Source organism: Dermatophagoides farinae, chromosome 10 (assembly GCF_024713945.1).
Source record: "Dermatophagoides farinae isolate YC_2012a chromosome 10, ASM2471394v1, whole genome shotgun sequence".
NCBI classification, from domain to species: domain Eukaryota; kingdom Metazoa; phylum Arthropoda; class Arachnida; order Sarcoptiformes; family Pyroglyphidae; genus Dermatophagoides; species Dermatophagoides farinae.
Genome location: NC_134686.1, coordinates 2,088,219 through 2,107,281, shown reverse-complemented (window position 1 = coordinate 2,107,281; position 19,063 = coordinate 2,088,219). Strand labels below are relative to the sequence as shown.

The following is a 19,063-nucleotide window of genomic DNA, read 5'->3' as shown; positions in this document are numbered from 1 at the left end:
GTGGTGATGTGTGCACAATAATGTTGAAATGTTAAATGCTCAGCAAAAAAAAAAAAAAAAAAAAATACAAAATTGAATAATAATTTATACATTTGTGAATAATGTCCATTATTTACGATGATGATGATGATGATGATCAAATGTCAATGTTTTTTTACGAATATATTTTTTTTTGTGTAGTTTATATTTGGTTTTCAATTCAGTACATATTTTGTATTTTTTTTCTGTTTGAGAACATATTTGTTATTTTTTTTTTTGGATCACAGTTTGTTTTTTGTTGTGGTTTATTTTTTTTTTTGGATGTCATATTTTTTTTGTTTTGTCAATTGTTTTTCATAGAATACTTTTAACAGCTTCATCCAACATTGGATCATTTATATGTGACATTGTTGTTGTTGTTGTTGTTGTTGATGGTATAGCAAAACTATTCATCATCATCATTGTCATCATTGAATTGTTTGATGTTGCTGTTGATGATGAAAAATGATGATGATTATTCGTCATCATATTTGCTGTGGTAGAAGACGATGATGATGATGATGGTAATAACATCATCATCGATGTTTGTTGTTGCAAATTATGATGATGATTTTGATATGACATTTCATTATTATTCATCATTGATGATGATGATGATGACATATTATCATTGTTCATATAATAAGAATCTGAAGGCATCATTATACTTTTAATGGCACAATTCATTTGCATATCAGCAGCCGATGTATTGTTATTATTATTATTGGTCATAATATTTGCATTGGCAAAATTCGTTGCACTACTAATAGTCATATTAGATTCTTTTCCATTATTATCTGAATCAAATGATTGTTGATGATTTTCAAATAAATCATCATCTTCACCATCGAAATGATTATTTGATGCTGTCGCCGATGTTGTTGTTATAACATCATGTACATTATCCGATAATTCCAGGTTGGAAAAATCCATGGCACCATTATTATTATCATTATGATCTTCTGTGGTCATATTATTGTCAACATCATTATCGCCAATAATTGATTGTACAGCAACAGCTGCTTCCGTTTCATTAACATTACCATATGAACGTGTTGACCATGACAATGATGATGATGATTGACAACCACCACTAGTTGATGTGGATCGACCAAGAAAATGATCATGATTTCTATGATGATGATGATGATGTGATGATGACAATGAATTGGCTGTCGAACCGAGCATATGATGATTATTTGAATCATTTGGCCATAATAATGAATTATGATTATTACCAATCAAATCATTTGTATCGGTAATATTTGAATATAATGCTTCAAGATCATCATCATCAACAACATCCGTTATGGCTGCAACTGTTGTTGTATTTGAATCCAAGTTTTGATTACATCTTAATAATGATTTATTATTATCATCATTATGATGATCATCATCCTCTAAACCGTCTATCTCGAGAAATGAAGTCGAATCATTATTCATATCTGAAGATGAATCTAATTTAATTAATTTATCAACATCATTATCATTATCTTCAGCATTAGTATTGGTGGACATCAATTTAACATTCTTCACCATCGATTGATCGACAATCGATTCTTCATCAAAAATATCGCAAAGTGCATTCAAATCTGAATTTAATTCAGAACTGGAAAATAAATTTGTTGTCGTCGCGGTTGATTCCAATAGAAAATCGGCTGCAGAATCATCTTCAAATTTTCGTTTTAAATTTTCATTGCTAAAATAATCTATTTTCATAAATTCATCAGCATCATCAATAAATGAATGTTTTTGTCCAATTTCTTCATTCTTTTGATTGTCTCGCTGTTGTTGTTGTTGTGGTGGCGGTGGTGATGGTGGTGAATCAAGCCAACATTCGGGTAAAGGTGGTAAATCTAAAACTATTGAAAGAGAAAAAAAAAGTTTTAAAATTTACATAAAATTCTTAACCATACCACAAAATACATACCACCACCTGATGCAACCAATTCTTTATCCAATTTTAATGCAACCGTTTCTTCATTTATAATCATACGATTAACCATTATTTGTTCAGAAGAAGGTGAAGATTTCTGGAATTAATTAATTTTTTAAAATAAAATTTTCAAACCCATATTGAAACACACTAACCATACTATCTTTTAGGATGAGAAAACGAAATTTATCATATAATTGTTTACGTTTATACAACAATGTTTGTGATGCTTGTTCAAAAAGTTCATCAACTAAATGAGCGAGAAAAAAAGATTGAATAAAAATCAAATTGAATTGAATTGAATGAAAAAACATTACATTTTTGCATCTGTTTTTCTGACAATTGTTGTTGATCAAATACATGATAACGTAATAGTCGTTTACAAGCATCATCACGTGAACGAAACGGTGTACGACAATCCGGATGTAATGCCGTATTCTGATCGGCATGTAATTGTGATTGTATCCTATTTTTTTTTGTTTGCAATTAGAATTGTTTTTAAATAATTTTTCATCAGTAACTTACGCTTTAAGAATATTAGATTTTGGTTTCTCTTGTTTAACAATCACCGGATTTGTCGCCACTGGTGGTGTTGGTGGTGTAGTTTTTGTCTAAATTTAAAAAAAAACAATAAAATTGAAATGAAATGTTTAAACGAGAATAAAAAATACTTTTGCATCCGATTGATGAATGGCTGCTGCTGTTCCAGTTGCCGTTTGTATCAAAGTCGTCGTCGATGGTGATGAAGATGGAATTAAAGGATTTGAAATTGAATGTACTAATTGTATGGAATTTGAATCAAGAATTTTTGGACCAAGAACAAATTTCACTGTAGTCGGTACTGTATTATTCATCACTGTCATCGTTGTTGAAGTGGTCGTAACAGTTGTTGTTGTCGTTGCCGGTGTTGTTGTTGTAATCGATTGATGATTAACAACGGCGGCAGCAATCGTTGCTAGTGATGTTTTAATTTGTGTAACCGATTGTGTTGACCATGTTGATAATTGCAACACTTGTGCTACTTTATCCGAAATTTTTATCTGCGGTATTTGATTCGGTATGATTGGCTGTGATTGTATCAATGATAATGTCTGCTGTAATTGTTGTAATTCTTGTTGTAAATCTTTTTGTTGTACAAAATTTTGTTGCTGCTTGATTTGGTTATCTAATCGTTGCATTAGTTCACCAATTTGATTCGTACGATTCAATGTTGCAATTGGTATACGTTTATCATTTAAAAACATTATTGTTCCAGGAATCAAAACCGTTGTATATGTTGTTGTTTGTGTTGTTGTTTGACCGCTAGTCATTATAGGCAATGTTGGCTGTTGTGATATAACTACAGCCGTTGTCGTAGGTTGACTAGGCTTTATCGATTGATGATGATGATGATGATGATGATGATGAATTGAACTTGTATCGGCTGTACATGCTGTTGTTGTCGTCGTCGTTGTAGGTAATGTGGATAATGATGATATCGATGGTTTTAATGATGAAACATTTGTTGATGATAAACTTGATACAACTGAATCATCGACATTATTATCCAATTTTTGATTACATGAATCAATACTGCTAGACATTTTAATCGATGATTGTATGGCCAATGATTGTGGTGTTTGTGTTGTAATAATCGATGGCGATGAACATGTTCCACCAGCATCGATACTTGGTGTTGTCGAATCCGGTGATGGTTGTGATGATCCAAGACCACTGGAATTATCATTCATCAATGATTGTTGTTGTTTACTACTACTATTTTTAGATTGACCAATCATCGATTTGGCAGTCAAATTATTAATATTCTGGTTTTGTTGTTGTGGTGGTGTTGTTGTTGGTAATAAAGTATTTGAATTTGGTGATAATAATACAATAGTTCCATCCGGTGTTAATGATATCCTTAATTGTTGTGTTTGTGATGATTGTAATGGTGGAACTAAAGTTGTTGCCGCTGTTGTTGTTGTTGTTGACGCTGTCAAATTCTTCGGATGTGATTGTTGTTGTTGTTGATGAGCTAGAAATAGATTCGAATTGGGAGGATTTGAGACCATCAATACGGTTTGTGATTGTGATGATGGTGGTAATGGTGTACCACTTATCGCCGTTGATGGATCAACCAGAACAGTGGCACTATTATTATCTTTTGTTTGTGTAGTTGGTACAGGTGATGTTGGTGGACTAAAATCAGTTAATATACCAGTTTCTTTAAGGAGATCTGCTAGATTAAGGCCTTTTGTTGTGGTTGTTGGATTATTCTGTGTTTTTGGTTTCGTCGTTTGATTTTTTTTATTATTGTTCGATGAAGACAGAATCGGTTGTTGTTGCTGCTGCTGCTGGTGGATTTGAGTTGATGAATCTTGATGATGATGAGAGGTTGCGAGCTGTTGCTGCTGCTGATGTATTTGATTAGTGAGTATCGTTTGTGGTAATGTTGCGGCACCGCCACCAAGATTCAACGGAATTGATGGTTGTTGTTGATGGCTAATCGGGTTTGTTGTTAATGAAAATAAAGTATTACCAATTTGAATTGTTTGAGGTGGTTGTGGTTGTTGTAGTGGTGGTGGTGGCGGTTGTGGTTGCTGTATCTGAGGTTGTGACGGTTGTTGTTGTTGTTGTGAGGAATTTAGATTAACCGAAAGTAATATTGGTCCATTTGGTGTTTGTATTTGTATTAATTGTGGTGTTGTTGAATTATTTGTAACTGCCGTTGTTGACGATGATGTTGGCGGTAGTGGTGATGGTTGACCAATTATTTGTGGCCGAATAATTAGATTACCTGGTGTTTGTCCTGTTCGAAGGGCTGTTAATCCACTTGATTGACTAACAATCGGTGTTGTCGATGTATTTTGATTCAATAAGATATGATTTAGTTGTGCTGCAGTCATAGTTGATGATGATGATGATGATTTAGGAATTGTTAATTGATTTAATGTTCCATGATCATTATTATTATTTGTTGTTGTTGTTGATGCGTTAGTCAATGCATTCGGATTTACAAATAGTGTTTGTCCGGCCAAAGAACCAGGACCAGTTGGTCTAATTGCTAATAATTGTTGATTTGGAAATAATAATTGTGGCTGTGTTGCGAACGGTGTTGCTGTTGTTGGTCCGGGCAAATTATTCGATAGAAAAAATGTACCATTTGGTCCAGCAATAACTTGTGGTTGATTCTGATGACCACCGACACCTGTACTATGATGGCTACCACTCAATAAAAACTGTGTAGTACCTGGATTTGTTGATGTTGGAAAAGTTGTTGCCGTACTGACAACGGCTGTTGGTGTTTGAATGAATTTAATATTTTGTGAATTATTATTATTTTTCGAATTTCGTGATGATGAACCAGAATTAGGTTTCGGTAATATCTGTTTATTTGAAATTTTGGAATTTTTTCCTGTAACAGCCACCGTCGTTGTTGGCGTCAATATTGTTGACGATAGCAGTTGTTGTTGTTGTTGTTGTTGAATATTTATAGTTTGAAGATTATTATTCGATGTGGCAAGTGTTTGTATTGGTGGTGGCGGTGCTTGTGCAATTAATTGTGGACCTTGTGATGTTTGGATTATCTGTAATAATTGTGATCCAGTCGATGGATGTTGATGATGAGATAATGTTGATGGACGAGCAAATACAAATTGTTGTTGACCTTGATTATTCGATCCATTTGCGGCTAACTGTAAACCACCCGGTAATATAAATGGTTGAGGTAACACAGTCATAGGTCTTGGACCTAATTGAAATTGTGGTGCAGCAGCTGTTGCTGCTGAAACAAATGCTCCTGTTGTCGATGTAGATGGATGTCGTACATTGTTGGATGATGCGGCTACATTCATTAAATTTGTAGTTATGGGTGATCCAGCGGCAAATGTCAGACCACCACCAGTTACAGCAACATTAGCTCCAAGTGATGTTAATGGTATTAGACCGGCCGAATTAAGAAATGTTGTTGGTGCCGCAGCCATAGCAATATTTGATGGAATACTAGTCGCTATGGCTGATGAACCAAGAATACCCGAAATCGAAGAGATCGTTGTAGTTGGTGTTTGCGTTGCCAATATATTTGTCACATGATTTTTCGATAATGAAAAACCAGAATTATTAGATTTAGTCGCAATGGTTGTTGATTTTCTAGCTCGTACTGGTTTTGTTGTTGTTGTTGGTGTTGGTGTTGTCGTTATTGTGGCAGCCATCGAAGATGAATTTGCCACAAGAATCTGCGATGTTAATGTTTTTGGAATAGTCAATACGGGATTGTTGTTATTTATAATATTTGTAGTTGTGGATATAATAGCAGGTTGTGTTGCATTGGTGACCATCGTAATAGCGGCAGGTGATGATAATGATGATAATGACGTTGACGATTGATTAATTGTCGTTGTCGTAGTCGTAGTGATAATAGACGACGATATCGAATCATTTTTATTATTATTATTATTATTCTGATTAATTATAATTGATGTCGAAGCTGATGATAATGATTGCCCTGGTGGCTGTAATTGAATAATTGATTTTGATGATGGATTATTACCAATGACATTAGATGTGATGGCAGTATTAGTAAAAACAACAGCATTCGATGTTGTTGATGTTGTTGTTGTTGCACTTGAATTTGTTTGCTGTTGTGTACCACTATTGTTATTATTATTGTTATTACTATTGTTTTCCAAAAATGATTGTAATAATTGAGGATCATTGATGACATCAAGAAGACATCGACCTCCATCATCCATATTTCAGTTGAACATTTAATGTCTATATATATGAAATGAAAAATAAAAAATTATTTTCCATGGACCAAAATATTGTTTCCAATAGATATTACCTTTATCATTTAAGTATTGTAGATCCAGATAATTATTTGTTGATGAAAATTATTTTTTATTTTAAAATCATCGATTATTGACTCATAAATCAATATAAATGACACACATTTCAAATTGAACAAAAAAAACAAACAAACACACACTTACACACACACACAGGAAATTTGTCAAATTAATTCCAGATAATAATAATAATAATATCCGATTATCATCATAATCAATGGATGTATGTATGTATCAAATGGATTGTATTGGCAGACGAAATGGCAAACATTCAATTGATTGATTGATCAATATGTAGATCTTATTTATTATTATTCTTTGTAGTCGAAAAATTTTTTGATTGATTTAGTAAGAAAAAAAATTCAAGATTAATTTTTTGGATAAAAAACGTGTTTTTTTATGCAAATTAGAATGATCATTATTACCTTATGATAATGTGCAATGATGAGACAATAAATGGTGGTGGCAAAATTCATTTGATTCGATATTAAAATATCATCGACATTTTTTGGATATCATATGGCCAATTCTGACATTGAATTTTTTTTTCTCCAAAAAAAAAAACGAAAAACGAAAAACAAAATAAATTTTCACATTACAGGTGAGTGTTGTTGAGTAGTGGAATATTATTGCAATTGAATAATAATTTTTTTTTTAATTCTCTACAACACACACACACACACTAAAACAGAATTAAGAATAAATTCTCATCATTTTCATTTTTTTGTTTTCATATTTTGGACAGCAAAACAAAACACACACACACAAACACAAATATAAACATTGAAAAATAATATATAAAGAGAGAATGTGTGTGTGTGTGTCTGTGTGTGATCATATCATTGTCGTCATGATGATGATGATGATCAATAACATCGAAAAAAAAAATCCTGAAAATGTGAAGAAAGAGAGAGAGAGAGAAATAAAATTAGGAGCAAAGGGCACAATCAATATAAGTGTTTGTGTTACATTGTGAATACACGACGATGATGATGATGATGAGTGGTGGATTCACAACAACAACAACAACAACAATAATCAACCATTTCCATTATATTTTATTCCAAATGAAATGAACATTTTTTTTTTATGAATAAAAATACCTGGCGGCATTTAGATTAAATGTGTATATACTACTACTACTACTACTATACTCTCGCAAATTACGACCACGGTACTGCCAGTTTTTTTTTTACTAAAGAGAAGCAAACATGCAAAAAAAAAAAAAAAAAAATTGGCAATACCGCTACCAATTCTGGTGATGATGATGTTGCATACATGAAAGATTTTTTCCGATTTGTACTTAAAAAATAAATCAACAAACTTTTAATGTATGAAAAATTGGATTTTTTTTGTCATTTCGAATGTTTTTTCGATTTTTTTTTTTTGAAAAAAAACCTATAAAATAGTTCGATTATCGGAGCCATTACCTGTAAAGAAATTAATACACGTATTTATATAATAACAGCACAATATTTATACAGTAACAAATAGTTCATAATTCAATTATTAAACATTTATATATGTATGCTGTATTGTTGTTTATATTCAACAAACATTCACAAAACAATGTGTTAAAATAAAATAAAAATAATAATAACAAAAGAAATTTTTTTTTACAAAGATATTGTATTTTACAAAAGTTGCGTAGGGTTATTTTTTGTACGCCTGGATAGGTGAGAGGTGATGGAAATTTTTTTTCAAATCAATGGGCCAACCACCAATGGAAATAATAATAAAAACCGTTTGACTTTACGAGAATTGATGAAATAATAATGCTGAGTAATACACAGAAGAGAAATAAACAAGGAAATAAATAGAACAGCAAAAAAGAAGAATACTTATTCGGTTCTAATGTTAGCATATAAATATACTATAAATGGAACCATTGTTCCAATTAATTATAAGAAACTTTTGTTGACATATATTAAATCAATATATTCGAACAAGAATTGAGCATGATCGATCTTCCAAGATTTCATTCATTGATTGATTGATTGTTTCAAATATGGATTGTTTTAAATTGTTGTCAGATTTTTTTTGATTTTTTTGATGATAAAACCATCATTGGAGCTTCAATGTCATTATTTGCTTCGATGACATCGATCATTAATGGGCCAATAAGCTAACCAATGGAAATAAAAATTTGTGCTTGATAATCACGTCCAGGTCACCAATATGGTAGTGTATTTGTCAACAACATTACAATATTTCTTGAAAAAAATTGTATTTGTATGATAATTAATCAATTGTCACTGGACAATTTCGAACTATTCTATTTGATTACAATGATCATTTTATATTTAGTCACTGATGCAATACTTGTGTGTTCAGTGTGTGTGTGTGTGTGTATCTCACTCGGACTCGGAATTTTCGTTTGGAAACATCTCATTGTCATTCTCGGTCGAAATAGAAAGTGGTTACAATAGACTCTATTCAATAGAGGTATTTAAGTTTTGACAAAATTGAGAATAAAAAATTGAAAAAATTTTATTTGATTGATTGTCAGAATTATTTTTTTATCATTATTTATAGAGAGAGAGAGAGAAAGAAAAAATGAATTTTTGTGCATTTTTGTCAATGCAAGAAATATCACAGGTGAAAAATGAAAACGAATAGAAAAAAAAAGAATTGAGATTGTCTAATCAAATGACAAACAAAAAAAAAAAATTAAATATAAAAATCGATGGATGGAATTTTTTAAAAATTTCGATCAATTTCGATTTCGATAAGATCGATAAAATTTTACAAAAAAAAAATGCACAATGATGATAAAATTCATGTTGATGAATATTTTCTGTTTATAGACACGATGAATAATAATGTTGTGATGTGATTGAATCCATCGAATAGATAGATCTGTCTTTAAATATAGAATGCAATCCAATTTTCGATCCAAATTTTTCCATTGTCATTAATGTTGATTCAATTTTTTATTAGCCATTTTAATGGCATCAATATCATTAATTTTACTGTTTTTAATCAGATTCTGATATTGATGTATGGTTGGTTTTATATTCGATTGTTGTTGTTGTTGTTGCTGCTGTTGTTGTTGTTGGGGTGATATTGACGGCAATGGCTGATTCAAAATCGACATTGGAGGTGGTGGCGGTGTCATCATCAATGATGATGATGGCCGTGGAATATCATAATCATTTAAAGATGCTTGTCGCATAGTTCCGTTCATGTTAGAATTAGCACTATTTTGTTGTAAAAAATTTACTATATGTGTAAAGAGAAATAAATGTTTTCAACATTACAAATATAAAATTAGACAACAAAAAATAAAGAAAAACTTACGATCATCAGATGATTTAATGGCAGCCACCACTGTTGATTGTTCATTTGATGATTTTATCTGATTCATTTCATCGATTGTATGATAGAAATTGTTTGATTTATCCGATATTTTTGATTTTTCTTCATCAATGTCCATATATAGATTATTACGCGGTACTTCATAATTTTGATTTGATGAAGAAGCATTATTACTACCATCACCACAAGCGGTCGATGATAATTTATCCAATCCATTCAATTTTGAATGCATAAGATTAGTATTTTTCCCAGTGAATCCATTATTGATCTGTTGAATATTATTATTCAATAAACTTGTTGCCGTTGTACTAGTTGTGCCTGTCATTGACGAATAAACGGGATTATCAAAATGTCTTGGTTCCGATGATGGTGGACGATTACAATATTCAACATAAAGTAAATCTTTTAGTTCGACAATTCGTTTTCGATAATATGCCACAAACATTGCGGTCACCATTAATGCACTTGTAAGCAATAGAAGAATCCAATAACCGGCTGATGATGATCCACTTGAATATTCTTCAATCTGTGCACTGGCCACCGTTTCTTCAATCATTTCACAATTTTCACCAGTAAAACCCAATCTGCATTTACATCCAACAACAGGATCACAAACATAATTTCCTTTTGGGCATTCACAAGACATTAAGCAATTATTGCCGTAGAAACCATCTGGACAAATTTCCGAACACAACGTTCCCATAAAGCCATCTCTACAAAAACAAATTCCGTCCGTTGGACGACAAGTGGCATCATTTTGACATTTACAATGTTGTTGACATTCAAGACCATATTTTCCCTCCGGGCAAATTTTCGAACATGTTGATGTTTGCCATCCTGGATAACAAACACACTTGCCTGATTCATGATCACATTGTCCGCCCATTGATGAACAGTTGCATTGTTGACGACATTCATAACCATAACTTCCTTCCGGGCAAATCTTTTCACAAAAAAAACCAGTATATCCAGGTAAACAAACACACGATCCATCTTGAATCTTACATGTTTGATTCGAATGCATACATAACGGACAATCTTGTATGCATGATTTTCCAAATGATCCACTTCGACACTAATCATAAAATCAAATAAATCATCTTATAATTTATAAATATGAAAAAAAATTCAAACCTTTTGTTCGCAATGATTTCCATAGCGGCCAAGTGGACAGAAACAATTATCACCATCATTATAATCACACGATAATCGTTCGTCATTACAATTACAATTATGGAGACAATTTCGGCCATATTTTCCCGAAGGACAAACACTTTTATGTTCACATTTTGGACCTTCGAAATCAGGATTACAAACACATTCACCAGTGATATGATTGCAAGATTTTGTATGTTCTTCGTGACAATCACAATGGTATTTACAATTCAAACCGAATAAACCGGCTGAACATTTTTGGCTAGAAAATACAACCAAAAACAATCAAATTAACAACAACACAACCTTATATAATGGATAATAATTATTACCTGCAATCAATCCCTGTGAATCCAGGTAGACAGGTACAAGTACCTGATGAAAAAAAAAGAAAAATTCATCATCATCATCATCATCATCATCATCATTAAAATAATAATAATAATAATTACCATTAACAGGATTACAAGCAGCATCATTCATACAACGACAATTTTGTGAACATTTTTCACCGAATTTTTGTGGTGGACATGGTCTATTACATTTTAGGCCAGAAAATCCAGCCGGACAATCACACTAAAATGAAAACAAAATTTTTTTTGAATTTTTTTCTTTTTTTCTGTTAAAATTATCACATACCTGACCATTTTCTGGATTACAACGAACATTACCAAAACAGATGCATTTCTGTGCACAACCAATACCATATGTACCAGCGAAACAAGGTTTTTGGCATTTTTCACCAGTCCAACCGGAATTACATATACAATCCCCGGTAACATGATGGCAAAGACCATTTTCGCAATCACAAACATTCTTACAATCATCACCATAATATGGAGGTGAACATTGTTTATAGCAATAATCTTTGAAACCCGGTTTACACTTGCATGAACCATCGAATGGATCACAACGAATCGTGTTGTTGCTATGACATTGGCATTGTTTGTTACATCCATCATCAAGGCCATATTTACCAAATGGACATTCACGACGTTCACATCTTTTACCAGCATAACCTTTTGAACAAATGCAGTTACCATTTATACGATCACATCGAGCATCATTCTGACAATCACATGTTGATAAACAATTTGGACCATATTTATAATCAGGGCATTCATTTTCACATCTTTTACCAGTATAGCCTGCAGAGCTGCAATGGGAGAAAAAATGAAATCAATTTTTGAAAAATATAAACAAAAAACCATCATCATCAAAAACAAAAACGAACCATTGACATTCTCCAGTGATTGGATGACAAACACCGCCATTAAAACATTCACATTCATTCGAACAATTCGGCCCCCAACGTCCCATAATTGAACAGGATTCAGTACAAGCTGAACCAGACCAACCAGAAAGGCAATTGCAAACACCGGTTACGAAATCACATGTTCCGTTATTTTGACAGCGACAAGAATTCGTACAATCAATTCCATGTTTGCCTTCAGGGCATTTCCGGTCACAAAGAGCCCCACTAAATCCTGGTTTACATTTACAAACACCAGTTATATGGTCACAAACACCATTTTCACATTGACATAATTGGACACAATTATAACCAAAATGTCCTGATGGGCAAGGTTGATTGCAATTTATACCTGTCCAACCCTATATATATACAATGGAAGCGAACCAAAACAAAAAAAAAAAAATTTCATTGAAACATTGAAACAATCGAAACAAACAAACTTACCGGTGGACATGAACAATCACCATTGATCGGATTACAAATGGCGCCATTTTCACATCTACATTCATTCTCACAATTTGGTCCATAATGACGATTCGGACAGTCTAATTAATCAACCGAAAAAAAATGTTTTCAATTTCTAAAAATTGAAAAAAAAATCAATCAAACTTACTTTTATTACAAGTTTCACCGCCCCAACTAATGCGATAATTGATCGTTTGTAAATTAAAGAAAAAAAATAAATGGTTTTCATCAATACCGAAAAAGATTTATCCGATCACAACACACACATACCCTGGTTCACAATGGCAAACATTTGGTTGAATACATTTTCCATGAACACATTCATCTTTACAAATGGCTAAATGAAAACAAAACAAAAAAAAAATTAGCAATCAATCAATCCAAATATATTAGTTATCGATATACTTACGTAAACATTTATCATTAGCTTCATAATAACCATGGCAACAATGTTCCAAAATACGTGATTCATTGCGAATTTTGGTCACCGTTTCCATACGATAAACGACTCTATACATTTGTATAAAAAGCAAAATAAAAAAAAAATTCCAAGAAATGAAACAAACAGGAAACCGACAAGATAAAAAAAGGAAATTCACACATAGGTTCAATATAATTTTGGTTAAAAAATTATAGATAAAAATTGTTGTTAATTAAAATAATAATAATGAAGATGGTGACGATGACCAAACGTACTTTAATTTTGGACATCTAGGCGGTATCTGTAAACACCAGCCGACTGTACGTATCTCTTGTGGTTTGGGAATTTGAATATCATATTTAATTGGAACTCTGGGAAAAAAAACTTTGATTAGTAAAAAAGAAAACCACAGAAAACAATTTTCCAAATACATACGTTTCATTTTTTGTACAAATATTTGGACCATCCAATGTATGGCCAAATGGAATGATCAAAAAAATGATGATGAATGCCACATCAAAGATGGATGATAATGATAATAATATAAAGGATGGTGACATTTTTTTTTTTAATTTTCACAGCTATTGAAATCACCAATGGAATGGAATAATTTGAAATGCAGAGTTTTTTTTTCATAAAATTTACAAATGATGATCATATGCAATAGAGAATAGAATAAAAATTCATAAAATTCACGTTCACTTTATGGAGAGAAAATGAAATTGTAAATCAAACGACAAAATCATAATATTCATATATTCATATCCATTTATCAATGTTGTTGATAATTTTCATTCGAATCATGAATCATCATTGTTTTTGTTATTGATATTCGGATGGCATAAAAAAAAGAAAAAAGAAAAACAAACGTTCAATATTGATATCAGTATTGATTGATTATTGATGATGATGATGAGCAAATCAAATCACAATTGGTCGTTATTTTAATGTTTATATTGATGATTATCGTCGTTGTCATATATTGGGTTAGTTGGACGTGCGATCAAATGACATTGTGTTTTTGTTCTTTGACAAAATAAAAGCTATAAAATGATGATAGGAAAAAATGAAATTCAAATTCAAATGTTATATTAGATTACCAATATAAAAAGCGAATCAATCGATCAATCAATTGAAATTAATTACCATCATCATCATCATCACATTTGTAAAGTTTAAATGTCACCACTTTTATATTATTGTGAACATATGACGCCAACAAACAACAAAATGGATGTGTGTGTGTGTGTGCGTGTGTGATGTTGCAATATTTATTGCTGCATTTATTGGTTGGTTAATTTTTTTTTTTTGCTTTTTGCTTTTTTTGGTTTTTGCCAATCAAAAATTCTCTCTATTTTTTTTTATTGTTTGGTAAGGAGTTTTTTTTAAAACGAAAAAAAAATTACTGTTATGTGTGCTATTTATTGTATACACACGTCATTTCGTTTGGTTTTTTTTTTAGTTGTTGTTGTTGTTGTTGTTGATAAATATAAATTCAACTGTTTTTCTCTTTGCTTCTACCACACACATATGATTGGGCTGTGTCCATTTATTGAGTGATTTTGTAAAATACCTACAGGACATCGCCACTACTACTACTACTACTACTACTACTACTAGTGATAATATATGAATGAACATTTAAATTTTGTTCATTCATAATAAAAATCTAAAAGTTTTCATTATTTTTATTTTTATTTTTTATTTTTTGGATCAATGAAACATTCTAATAACCCTGACTGTGTTGTTTGTCATCATTGATGTAATGATGAAATTAAATGAACTTACCCTGTGTTGTTGTTCACTGTTTTGCAGAGTTGAAAGATCAATATACCCTTGATGATGATGATGACGGAGATTAAATCTGGAAACGTCCGTGTTGAAAAAAAAACACACACACATTTGGTGATTAACATGGAAAACAAAATAAATAAAGAATCTTCTTATATTCAACCAAACGTAACGGGCAACAGAAAAAAAAACGGTCGAAACAAATTCAATTCATCAAATCAATCGACTTGTATTGTTGTTTGTTGCTTAATGTAATCTAATATCATTAGTTTATCATCATAGCTAGAAAATTATTAATTTTTTTTCTCGAGAACCAAACCATTACTACACAGAGTAATCATCATCATCATTATGATTATCAATAAAAAATAAAATGGTACTTGATTGATACTGTCATTTTATTTTATTAACTCATGATGATTATTTTCGGAATTTGCCATCATCATCATCATCACCATCATCATCATTATTTGATTAAGACTCATGGAAAATTAATAATAACAATTATGATAAGATTATGATAAAAAAAATTATCTGAAAACAAACCTGGACGGATAAATATTATAAGGATTATTACATCAATTTTTGTCGTCGTTGTCGTCGTCTTAGAGAATAAATAATGGATTGTGGTAAAAATTTTTGTTTTCATTTCAATCCAAATCAATGCCAGTCAGTTAATTGAAGCGCAAAAAAAACATGGTCAAAATGTAGTCAATCGAACATATGAATCAAACATTCGATTCGATTCAAAACACACACACACACACACACACACACGCATGATCAGGTGATATCAAATCAATCAAAAAAATGGTTCAATTCGAAAAAACAAAAAACAAAAAATCAATCAATTTTTGTTCAAAAAAAAAAAAAAAAAAATTTCGTATGAGAAAATCAAATTCAAATTTCTGTTTTTATTTTTATTATTATTAAAATCAAAATGATTCTTTCAGCGAATATTGAAAACAAATGAAATATTAAATCAAGATGATAGTTTGTTGTTGTTGTTGCTGTTGTTGTTGATTTCCAATCATTTCAAATTCTCATTGTTTGATTCATCATCATCATCATCATTATTTGGTGTTGGACGGGTGTGTGGGTGTATTCTGATGGTTGGTCAATCAGTGTTTTTTTTTTGTAATTTGGAATATTAAAAAAAAGAGGATGTGTGTGTGTGTGTGTTCATAAATGAAGTGACACATTTTCTTGTTTTTTTTTCATTCATGATGAATCAATTTGTTTGCTTGGTGATGGTGATGTGATAATAAAAACAGAAATGAAAAAAAATAAAAAAAAAAAAAAAAATTCAAATCGACTAGAATGATGATGGATAAGTTATTATCATATTTTTTTTCTTCTTCTTTTTATTTATTTCGCTGAATTTGTTCATTCTTTAAATCGATGTTGCGATGATGATGATGTTGATGATAATGTGTGTGTGTGTTCTCATAATCAGATCCAAAATGCAAAAAATTTAAAAAATAAAAATTTCTATATATGATAATGATGTGTGTGTATGGGTGTTCGTATGGAAAAATGAATAAAATTGATTGCTAAATCTATGATGATGATGATTTTACAAATTTAGAAAAAAAAATTTATCGAATCCAATCCAATCAAAATTGATTCGATTTTATAGTTGTTTCGTTTTGTTCTCTTAACCACCATCCACAAGAAATCCGTAATCCAATATCTTCGTTTGTTTTTCCCCCAATATACACAGTGATAGTATTCGTTCGGCGAAAAAAAAAATTACAAAACAATAAATCAATCAATCTGTTTGATAGGCTGATAATAATGCCGCATCAACTGGTTCCATACATGATGGACATGTTAATGAACGCATTAACCAATCATCAATACATTTTGTATGATAAATATGCATACATGGTAAAAAACGTATTGGATCATCCATTAAAAATTCAATCATACATATCACACATCTGTTTGTTTTTTTTTGGTCATTGAAAAAAAATCATTATTATCATCAAGTGTTTTTTTTCCACAAACAAACAATATACTTACTCTCGATTCTTTTTACAACCATCATATGATCCAGTGGGTAAATGTTGTATTAGACCAATACGTTGTGCAATTTTTATCTGTTCCTCTTCGGTCAATTGATTTGCTTGACGGCTAACATTTGGTGATGGATAAAATAATAATGTTGATCCAGTATTATTTTCCTGAAAATATAAAAAATTCAATTAAAATGATCATATTTTCAAACAAATCAATTACCTGTTGTTGTTGTTGTGTACCACCAATCATAATAGCATTAACAATATTGTTACGTGTTGTTGACACACGACTACCATCCAAATCCAAGGCAAAATGTGTCTGTGCTTGATGCTGCTGCTGCTGCTGTTGTTGTTGTATTGCTGCTGTATTAATTATATTGGCCACCAATGATGAATGATCCGAAGAATCACGTTGTGCAGTTGGTGCACTATCACGTAATAATGAAATGTCATCATGTGATGACACTGTTTTAAGACAATTGCCCATTATTATTATTTGGTTTTTAAGTGTGTGTGTGTGTATTGGATGTTGGGTGTGGGTGTTTAAAATGTTTTGAAATTCAAAACAAAAACAAATTTTTTGAAATTAGAAAAACAAACATCGAAAATAAAATAAAATCAAAAAAACAAAAACTACAATTATTGTGTGTGTGAGTGAGAAAAGAATGAAAAAAAAACCAATGAAAATCAACAAAACAAATTAAACTCGAATAGAAATAGAATTCGAATTTCGAAAATATAAAAAAAAAATAAAAAGAAAAGAAATCACAAATTAAATTGAAAACTAGAATTAATGAAATTCAATCAATATGATGATGATTAATGAGATTTTTGGAAAAGAAATTTCCAATCGAGTGAAGAAACCATAAAAAAAGGGTTCAATGTTGTTGTTGTTGATGATGATAATGACGACAAATGACGGAAGACGAATACTTTTGTTTGTTTTCGTTTGTTTGTATCACAAAAAAAAAATTTGTCAATTGTTGACAAATATTTTCAAAGATATGAAGTTTTTTCTTGTTTTGTTTTGTTTTTGGTAAAAAAAAAAACAACAACGTAATAGAAAAATTGCTTCGACACACACACACACACACACAATGATGATGATGGTGTTAATTTAACAATGTTATCATCGATATGAGTAATACAATTGTTTATCGTCGTATACACGGTGGTATATGGTGGCCACGAATCGATAATAACGATGATGATGATGATGACAATGGATGATGATGAAAGCAATTCATTACGCACTTGAACATAACCTGATTGATTGATTAAAAGATTCCAAACAGAATGACCATGGGTGTTTGTCAGTGTGTGTGTGTGTGTGTTTTGAAGTTTAATTTGCCAAATCATTTATCGATCATCATTAATCATTGATTGATATTGATTGTTATCACAAGCAAGAATATATTATCTTGAAAGTTGTTGTCGAGTTTCTCTGTGGTTAGTTGTTACCCGAAAGAAAAACAAAAACTAAATGGACACACAAATTTTAGTTCAATGATCGGTTTGAAGGTTTTTTTAATTTTTGCCGATGATAATATCATCACACAGACACACGCAACCCTTCACCAGAACATACACACACACACACACACACAGCACACTTTTGTTTCAATTCTTTAACATCTTTTATTTTTGCTTGATGATTATATTCAAATGTACGCATTCAATTTTTTTTCTTTGTTGTTTTTGTGTGAAGAAAAGATTGAAAAAAAAGACAAAATTTCAGACATTCAACAACAACAACAACAACAACAACAAATGCTTCTCTGCTGTGGCTGCATAACAACAACAACAACAACAACAACAAACAATAAAGAGACAAATAATAATAATATGGCTCGATAG

At 31.0% G+C, this 19,063-nt stretch overlaps 3 protein-coding genes across 5 annotated transcripts; all 3 read right to left on the bottom strand.

Annotated features, from left to right (window-relative positions):
• Positions 1-235: 235 nt before the first annotated feature.
• LOC124491190 (uncharacterized) lies at positions 236-7,814 on the bottom strand. The gene is made up of 8 exons (XM_075734755.1): positions 7,206-7,814; positions 6,777-7,096; positions 2,626-6,706; positions 2,480-2,565; positions 2,272-2,420; positions 2,110-2,204; positions 1,949-2,051; positions 236-1,880 (listed from the first exon to the last, which is right to left on the bottom strand). The coding sequence occupies exons 3-8, from the start codon at positions 6,682-6,684 to the stop codon at positions 334-336; spliced, it is 6,039 nt and encodes a 2,012-aa protein (XP_075590870.1). The 5' UTR covers positions 6,685-6,706; positions 6,777-7,096; positions 7,206-7,814; the 3' UTR covers positions 236-333.
• A 1,438-nt stretch (positions 7,815-9,252) lies between these two features.
• LOC124491077 (uncharacterized) lies at positions 9,253-15,715 on the bottom strand. 3 transcript variants are annotated; one of them, XM_075734751.1, is made up of 14 exons: positions 15,183-15,715; positions 13,830-14,437; positions 13,670-13,765; positions 13,383-13,483; positions 13,244-13,310; positions 13,122-13,147; positions 12,953-13,053; positions 12,488-12,867; positions 11,893-12,409; positions 11,706-11,829; positions 11,586-11,628; positions 11,233-11,515; positions 10,081-11,173; positions 9,253-10,002 (listed from the first exon to the last, which is right to left on the bottom strand). In XM_075734751.1, the coding sequence occupies exons 2-14, from the start codon at positions 13,952-13,954 to the stop codon at positions 9,695-9,697; spliced, it is 3,264 nt and encodes a 1,087-aa protein (XP_075590866.1). In that variant the 5' UTR covers positions 13,955-14,437; positions 15,183-15,715; the 3' UTR covers positions 9,253-9,694. The 3 variants fall into 3 exon arrangements, with proteins under 3 accessions (XP_075590866.1, XP_075590867.1, XP_046909642.2); XM_075734752.1 differs by lacking the exon at positions 15,183-15,715 and adding an exon at positions 14,541-14,885; XM_047053686.2 differs by lacking the exon at positions 15,183-15,715 and having other exon boundaries at positions 13,830-14,806.
• Positions 15,716-16,081: 366 nt separating this feature from the next.
• Rnf11 (Ring finger protein 11) lies at positions 16,082-19,053 on the bottom strand. The gene is made up of 3 exons (XM_047053687.2): positions 17,427-19,053; positions 17,211-17,371; positions 16,082-17,128 (listed from the first exon to the last, which is right to left on the bottom strand). The coding sequence occupies exons 1-3, from the start codon at positions 17,691-17,693 to the stop codon at positions 16,957-16,959; spliced, it is 600 nt and encodes a 199-aa protein (XP_046909643.2). The 5' UTR covers positions 17,694-19,053; the 3' UTR covers positions 16,082-16,956.
• Positions 19,054-19,063: the final 10 nt, after the last annotated feature.